The sequence below is a fragment of the Corapipo altera genome, unplaced genomic scaffold, assembly GCF_003945725.1.
Source record: "Corapipo altera isolate COAL_440 unplaced genomic scaffold, ASM394572v1 61464, whole genome shotgun sequence".
NCBI classification, from domain to species: domain Eukaryota; kingdom Metazoa; phylum Chordata; class Aves; order Passeriformes; family Pipridae; genus Corapipo; species Corapipo altera.
This window is the reverse complement of record NW_020885645.1, coordinates 3,446-10,888: the sequence shown is the minus strand read 5'-3', so window position 1 is coordinate 10,888 and position 7,443 is coordinate 3,446. Positions and strand designations below refer to the sequence as shown.

Genomic DNA, 7,443 nt, shown 5'->3' with positions numbered 1-7,443 from the left:
GGGGGGGACATGAGGGTAAGCGGGCTCAGCCCTCGTGTGAACCACGCCCAGACCTCCAAACCAGCCCTCCCATTTCCACCCAGCCCCAACCCCCCCAGTGTCCCCCAACCTCTGCATCCCCCCCACGGTGTCCCACAGCTCCCACCCTGCTCCCCAGCCCTCAGACTCCCCCCAACCCTCCTCTGCCCCCCACCTTTGTGGGGGCCCCCCCATGCCCCCCAACCCTCATAGGGCCCCCCCATGCCTCCTCTTCATGGATGGACATGCAGACCCCCCTCAGCCCCCCCGGATGGCCGTGCAGGCCTCCCTGTGCCCCTCACCCTCACGGATGGCCGTGCACGGTGCCCCCTCCTCGTGCTCCAGCCGAATCTCCTTCAGGGCCACCAGGTTCTCGGTCAGTTTGCTGCGGCCCTTGTACACCGTGGCGTAGGTGCCCTGGGGACAGGGGCACAGGGACATCAGGGACACGGGGGGCATGGGGACATGGGGGACATAAGGGGGACATGAGGTCATCAGGGATACAGGGGGAGGCAGGAATATGGGGGGACATGAGAACACAAGGATAGTGGGGACATGGGGACAGTGGGGACATCAGGGACACAAGGGGGAACACAGGGTGGCCCCATCCCCCCACCTACTGGGCACCCCCCTCACCTCTCCCAGTTTGTCCAGTTTGACGTAGGTCTCCAACTTCCCAAAACCGATCTCCGACTGGCCAGAGAAGAGGGAAACGATTACTGGGAAAACTGGGAAGTACTGGATGGGGTGATGCTGGTCCCTCCCACCCTGTACTGATTCATATTGGTCTACACTGCCTATACTGGTTTACACCAATTCACACTGGACCACACCGATATTCAATGGATGCCACTGCAAAGGGCTCGAAACAATTGACAAACGCTGGGAAGACCCAGGAAGTGACACTGGGATCAGCTGCTCTATATACTGGCCTGTACTGGTCCACACTGGGATGCAGCAAGGGATGCCAGAGCAGGTGGAGGCTCATCAGCTGCCCCCCGAGGAGACCAGGGGGCACACTGGGGGATGTTGCTGTCAGTTCCTACCCCCCAGTATCAGTCTGTACTGGTCTGCACTGGGACGCACCAGGGAGACGCGGCGCAGGCGGCGGCTGAGGGGCCCGGGCAGCCCCAGCCCCCCCTCAGGCAGGCGGGTGTCGGCCGGCAGGGACAGGCGCTTGGTGATGTCCTGGGGGGACACGGGTGACACGGGGACCCCAAAGCCCCCCAGGATGCCCCCAAAACCCCCACAGGCTCCCCCCAACCCCCCGGTGTCCCCAGTACCCCCCAGTTCCCCTGAACTCTACCCAGTGCTCCCCATTCCTCCCAGTCCCCCCAGTGCCCTCCAGTCCCCCCAGTGCCCTCCATTCTTCCCAGTGCTTCCCAATCCCTGCAGTGCTTCCAGTGCCCCCAGAGCCACCAGTCCCCCCAGTGCTTCCAGTGCCTCCCAGTCCCGCATACTCCCCTCAGTGCTTCCAATGCCTCCCAGTCCCGTGTAGTCCCCCCATTGTCCCCAGTCCCCCTAGAGTTCCCCAGTGCCCCACAGTGCTCTCCAGTGCCCCCATTCCCCCCAGTGCTCTCCAGTCCCCCCAGTCCCACCTCGCAGGCGCTGGGCCGCGGGTGCTGGCGCAGGCGCACAGGCGATGCCACCTCCTCCGAGGATGTCCCCGAGGGGGGGTCACTCTCCCCGTCCGATCCCATTCGCCCCTCCTCCCCCCCTGCCTCTGGGGGGCAAGGGGGACATCAGGGCCCCCCGAAACCCCCCCAGGGCCCCCTGACCCCCCCTGCCCCCCCCCCAAAATCTCACCCCCCCCCAATAACAAGGGGCCCCCCCCCCCGGGATCCCCCTGTGTCCCCAAGCCCTCCCAAAGTCCCCACTCAGGGACCCCCATCTCCCTGAATCCCAAGAGCCTGCCCACCAAAGCCCCAGGGCTCCCTCAAACCCCAAGGGACCCCCAAAGGTCCCCAGGACTCTCCCGAACCCCCCCCTAAAGCCCCCAAAGGTCCCTCCATCCCTCCCACAAGTTCCCCAGGGACCCCCAATTCTGTGTCCCCTCCTCCCGGGACAGGGGCACAGGGAGGACCTGGGGAACAAGTTTGGGGGGGTGACACGGGGACACAAGGCAGGGGGGCCAGGGACAGGTGGTGACACCGGGGGGTGGGCAGGGGACAGGATATGGGAACAGATGGATGGACAAGGGGGGGTCCTGGGGACAGATGGACAGCGGAAGGACCCAGGGGGTGAAGGGGGGGGCACAGAAGGGACCCCAGAGCTCTTAAAGGGACCGTGCCCCGCCGGGGGTGACTTAAAGGGCCAGGCACCATTCTCTCAAAAAAGCTCTTAAAGGGCCAGGCATCCCCAACCCATGTCCTGTCCCTCTTAAAGGGCCAGGCCTCCCTTTAGAGGGGCGGGGTTCCCTCAAAGGGGGCGGGGCTCCCCTTAAAGGGCCGGTGCTCACCGCTGTCGCTGCCGTGGCCGTCGCGGGGGTCCCCCAGACCCTTCTCGGGGGCGCGGCCCCCCCGCAGCGTCATCGACAGCTGCCGCTTGATCTTCTTCATCCGGTCCATGGCCGAGCCCTGGGCGGCGACACCTTTGTCCCCCCTGCACACCTGGGCCCCTCCCGCATACCTGGACCACCCCACACGCCTGGGCACCCCCTGCACACCTGGACCCACCTGAGGCCCTGCAAAACAGGATCCTTCCCAGCCTGAGTCCCCCTCCCCAAACTGCCAGATCCCCCCAATTCCAGGGTCCCCCCGCGCCCCCCGCCCCGGTGCGCGTGGCCAAAGGGGGCGTGGCCTCCTCCCTTCCTCCCCCCCTCTGCCTTCACAGAGGCGGGGCCGGGCCGCGGGATCCCGGGGGGCTCCCTGGGGGGTTCCTGGGGGGTTCCCCCGTTACCGGCTCAGCGGCGCGGGGCCTCCCAGAAATCCTCGGCCATGGCGGGGCCGGGCCCGACCCCGCGGGCGGCTCCGGGGGGGCCGGGCCGGGCCGGGCCGGGCGGGAGCGGCGGGAGCGGCGGCGGCGGCGGCGGCGCAAGATGGCGGCGGGGCGTGGCCGGGTGACGTCAGCGAGAGGGGCGGGGCCAGCTATGAGTCTCGCGGGGGCGGGGCCAGATGAGGACACGCCCCCCGCAATGAGGGAGGGGGCTCGGGGGCCGGGGGCGGTTCTTGGAGCCCCCCCGAAGGACCCCTGGGGGCCGGGACCCCCCTGAACTGCCCCGCCGCGGCAGGAACGTGGGGGATCCCTGCTGGGGAGGGCTGCGGCAGCTCCCGGATCGCGGGTCTCCCTCTCCACCAGCCCCAGTGTCGTCACGCCCGGCCGGGCGCCCACCCGCCCCCCGTTTCCATCTGCTCCCTTCTCCCCCCCCCCCTCCACCCCGGGACCAGCCGCCCCTCACCCCCCGCGCCGCGTTCGGGCTCCTCCCCCACTCCCAAACATCCAATAGGAACCCCTCGTCCTGCTCCCCCTCCCCTTGGGCTGGAGGGGGCGGGGACACCCCAAAAGATGCTCCACCCCTTTTTTGGGGGGTGAAGGAGACCAGACTTTGGGGTTACTCGTTATTTATTCCACGGTCACTAATGGGCCAGGAGTGCTTTGAGATTACTCCAACATTAATCATGGGGGCTCCAGCAACTACTCCGAGGTTAGTCCAGTGTCAATAACAGGATACTCCAGTGGTACCCTGAGGTTACTCAGGTCTTATGCTGAAGCTACTCAAAGTTTGCCCATAAGTTACTCCAGGATTGCCCTGCAGTTCCACTGTGATTACTCTGAGGTTGCTCCTGGGTTATTCAAAACGTCTCCAGCACTGCTGAGCTCCTGCTCTGGGTTACTCATAGATTGTGCCACTGTTGCATATTGGGTAGTCCAGGGTTACTCCAGGGTTACTAAGAGGACCCTGCTGGGGCTGCTGACAGGTGGCTCACTGTTTACTCACAAACTACTCCAGGTTCCTCCTTGAAGGCACAAGCCTTTACCCGATGTTTACACACGTTACTCCAGGGTTACAAAAAGCTCTTTACTCCAGGTTTACATACACGATACACAGGTGAGAGGAGGGCCCAGGTGTCCATCAGGGCTCGGAGGTGGCAGGGGGATCCTGGAGCCCCTGGAGCTCCCGCAGGCCCTGGGGGGGCAGAGCATTGGGGTGGGGTCAGGAGGTGGAGGGACAGGGCCAAGGGGAAAGGAGGAGGTCGGGGTGTTACCTCCAGCACCAGCCGGATGTGCGCCCGGATCTTGGCCCCATCCCGGGTCAGGGAGTCACTGAGCCTGTGGGAGGGGTGGAGCCTCAGCAGGGGGTGGAGCCTCCCACATGGAGGAGGCAGGGGTCACACTCCCCATTTTTTGGTCATAGGGCAAACACGTGGTCTCTTCTTATGGCGAGGGGCGTGGCCTAGGATGGGTGGGCGGGGCTGCAGGGGGCGTGGTTTATCCACCAGGAGCTTCCTGTGGCCACAGCTGTGGGCAAAGGGGGTGTGGTCTGAAGGGGGCGTGGTCCAGGAAAGGGGTGGGGCTTATTGGGATGGGCACTGCTCCCTCCCACCCCACCCATCCCCAGGCAGCTGGGACAGGAGGCGGGGCATGCTGAGAGGGCGTGGTCTTTGACAGGGGTATGGCCTTTTTTGGGCAGAGTCTTGACAAAGTAGAGGGGGGACGTTTGTGAACCTTCTGTAACCACCCAACAGCCCAGGCATGGAGTGTCAAGAGCCTGCTGGGGGACGTGGCCTAACTGGGGGCATGGCCAAGGCTGGGGTGTGGCAAGTGTCCAGGGTGTGTCCAGAGGGTGTGTCTAGGGTGCATGCAGAGGGTGTGTCCAGGGCCCAGAGGTGTTTCAGGGGGTGTGTCCAGGGCCCAAGGCCTAGGGCTGTGTCCCGGGGTGTGCCCAGCCCATGTCTGGGGGGTCTCACCGCTGCAGGAGGCGGCTGCGGCGCTCCAGGTGCCGAAGGGCCTCGGGCAGCGTCAGCTCCGCGTAGAACCCGTAGCCCAGGGCCACAAACACACGCTGTGGGTCCGGGCTGGGGGGAAAAGGGAGGTTTGGGGGGGCTATGGGGGTCCTTGGAGGGTTTACAGGGTGCTACAGGGGTTGTGGAAGCCCAAGGGGGTAACAGGGGCTGTCCAGAGCAAGTTATGGAATTCCAAGAGATTCCCAGTGGGCTCCCAGGGGGATTCCCAGGGTGGTTTTGGGGTCCCTGGGGAAGTCCCACCAGGCTTTGGGGTCCCTGAGGATCGAGGGTGTCTCAGGGGGAATAGAGGGGCCCCAGGGGAGTCCTGGGTTCCTCTGCAGATCCCAAGGGGAGGTTGGGATCCTGAAGCATCCCATGGTAACCCTGGGGGTGGGGTTGGGTCACTCAGGAGGTTTTTGGGATCCCCTCCAACTCACACTTCTGCAGTAACGAAGAAGTTGCAGCCGAGGTCGACCTGGGTGCGCAGGGGGGCGGCGGCTTCCTGGGGACCCCCAAAACCCCTGATTCAACACAGGGACCCCAGCCACCCCAGGGACCCCCAACCCTCCTTCAGGAACCTGAAACACTCCCCAGGACTCCCAAATCACCCAGATTCCCTCCAGTGCAACACAGGCACCCCCAAACACGCCCAGGGACCTCCAATCCCACTTCAGGGACTCCCAAATCCCCCCAGGAACCCTCAAATACTCCAGATCCCCCCAATACAATGCCTTCAAATAACCTTCAAATAACCCCCCAATCTCCCCAGGGACCCCCAAATACCCCCAACTACCTGCAAACACGCCCAAACAACCCCACATACCCCCAAATATCCCCCAAATCCCCCCCATGAGATCCTCAATGCCGGGTCCCCAACTCCCCCCTCAAACCCTTCAACCCCCTCCAATGCCACCCCAGGGCCCCGAAACAACGCCCCAGTGCTTCCCAAAAACTTGCACTCCCTCCTCCCACAGCCCCCAATATCCCCCCGGGCCCCGCCCCCCCAGGCCCCGCCCCCAGGCCCCGCCCCCGGGCCCCACCCACCTGTAGGCGGGAGAGGGCGGAGCGGAGCTGCAGCACCTGCGCCTGCTGCTCGAACACGGCGTCGCGCTGCTCCTGCACGCGCCTGCGGGGGGCGCTGTTGGACAGGGCGGGGCCTCGGCGCGGGGGGCGGGGCCTCGGGGCAGCAATGGGGCGGGACTCGTCGGAGGGGGTGGGGTCAGCGGGAGGGGGCGGGGTTGGGGCGGGGGGCGTGGCCTCGGTGCTGTTTATAGGCGTGGTCATTGCCTAACGCGGGGGCGGGAAGGGGGCGTGACCAAGCCGCGGGGGCTGGACCCGAGCGGCCTGTGGGGACGGGGCGGGGGGAGTGGGCGCGGGTAGAGGCCGGGGCGGGGCCCGGGGCGGGGTGTGACGTCACTGACCGCAGGTCGCGCTGCAGGACGTCGCTCACGAAGGCCTCGTAGCGCTGCGTCTTCTCCGCCGCCGCCATCGCCGCCCTGACGTCATCGCCGATCGACGCGGCGCGCGGGGCGGGGCCGGAATTACGTCATCGCCGCGCGCCGTGCCGCTGTCTAGTGTCTGGAGCGCCCCCTGGCGGACGGGAGGTCCAGCCGCCATTTTTTCCCCTGGGCTTGTCGGGACTCATGTCGCGACATTCCCCAGGCTGGGCCTGTCGGGACTCCCCCGCCTCTGCAGAGGCCATAACGGCCCCGGACTCTCCAGGGCACGGAGCCCCCCCCCACAGCAATGGGGGGCTGTAGGGTCTACGCTCCGCTCCCGGTTCCACCCCCCTCCCCCGGTCTACGGGCCCCCCAGGCCCAACATCTCACCCAGTTCTGGGGGGGTCTACAGCCCCCTGCCCGGGGTCTGTACATTGTACTCGCGTGGCCCCCCGACGATCTTTAGGTGCCACCCTCAGCTCCAGAGGGTCCATGAGCCCCCCCCCGCCTCAGGGGCTCCCCCCGCCCCCGCAGAGACACAGTGAAAGCAGCTCCAGGACTTTATTGCCCCTCCCAAAACACAGCAGCGAAAGGGGCGGGGCGAGGCGGGGGCGGGGCGAAGCGGGGGCGGGGCGAAGCGGGGGCGGGGCGCACACACAGTGTCACGAGCACACACTGACGGACCCCCCCAGGCTCTTGGGGGGGGGACTTGGGGGTGCGCAGAAAATGGGAGGGGAGGGCTTGGTGCCTGAGCCCCCTCCGGGTGGGTTCAGGGGGTCCCAGAAACCTGGGCACCCCCGGGCGCATTTGAGGGGTTCCTGGGGTTCCCCGGTGGATTCTCGAGGCTCCCGGGATCCACCCAGGGGGGGTTTCATGGTCCCAGGTGCCTGAGCACCCCTCGTGTTCGGGGGTCCCAGAGCCAGGACTCCCCGGGTGGGCCGGGGGAGGTGGCCCCTCAGTCGGTGAAGAGGCTGGCGAAGCTCTGCCGCAGCGCCCGCAGGCTCTCGGGGGGGCCCTGCTCGGGGGCGGGGCTGCGGAGGGGG

The 7,443-nt window shown here is 66.5% G+C and overlaps 2 protein-coding genes across 3 annotated transcripts; both read right to left on the bottom strand.

The window, feature by feature from the left end:
* Positions 1-276: 276 nt before the first annotated feature.
* LOC113940701 (cyclin-dependent kinase 16-like) lies at positions 277-3,009 on the bottom strand. The gene is made up of 6 exons (XM_027631847.1): positions 2,917-3,009; positions 2,477-2,594; positions 1,617-1,741; positions 1,105-1,206; positions 655-711; positions 277-435 (listed from the first exon to the last, which is right to left on the bottom strand). The coding sequence occupies exons 2-6, from the start codon at positions 2,583-2,585 to the stop codon at positions 277-279; spliced, it is 552 nt and encodes a 183-aa protein (XP_027487648.1). The 5' UTR covers positions 2,586-2,594; positions 2,917-3,009.
* A 1,006-nt stretch (positions 3,010-4,015) lies between these two features.
* On the bottom strand, positions 4,016-6,764 carry UXT (ubiquitously expressed prefoldin like chaperone). 2 transcript variants are annotated; one of them, XM_027631849.1, is made up of 6 exons: positions 6,383-6,764; positions 6,006-6,087; positions 5,399-5,436; positions 4,926-5,033; positions 4,224-4,287; positions 4,016-4,144 (listed from the first exon to the last, which is right to left on the bottom strand). In XM_027631849.1, the coding sequence occupies exons 1-6, from the start codon at positions 6,448-6,450 to the stop codon at positions 4,091-4,093; spliced, it is 414 nt and encodes a 137-aa protein (XP_027487650.1). In that variant the 5' UTR covers positions 6,451-6,764; the 3' UTR covers positions 4,016-4,090. The 2 variants fall into 2 exon arrangements, with proteins under 2 accessions (XP_027487650.1, XP_027487649.1); XM_027631848.1 differs by having other exon boundaries at positions 5,399-5,463; positions 6,383-6,762.
* Between the last annotated feature and the right edge of the window lie 679 nt (positions 6,765-7,443).

Excerpts from the sequence above, each read along its gene's own strand:
- LOC113940701 (XM_027631847.1), bottom strand. The coding sequence starts at position 2,585 with ATGGACCGGATGAAGAAGATCAAGCGGCAGCTGTCGATGACGCTGCGG. Across the intron at positions 712-1,104 it reads GCCTGCGCCGCGTCTCCCTG|TCGGAGATCGGTTTTGGGAA; the intron begins GTGCGTCCCAGT and ends TTCTCTGGCCAG. Across the intron at positions 436-654 it reads AACTGGACAAACTGGGAGAG|GGCACCTACGCCACGGTGTA; the intron begins GTGAGGGGGGTG and ends CCCTGTCCCCAG.
- UXT (XM_027631848.1), bottom strand. The coding sequence starts at position 6,450 with ATGGCGGCGGCGGAGAAGACGCAGCGCTACGAGGCCTTCGTGAGCGAC. Across the intron at positions 4,288-4,925 it reads CGCAGCCGCCTCCTGCAGCG|GCTCAGTGACTCCCTGACCC; the intron begins GTGAGACCCCCC and ends CCCCTCCCACAG. Across the intron at positions 4,145-4,223 it reads ACATCCGGCTGGTGCTGGAG|GGCCTGCGGGAGCTCCAGGG; the intron begins GTAACACCCCGA and ends CTGCCCCCCCAG.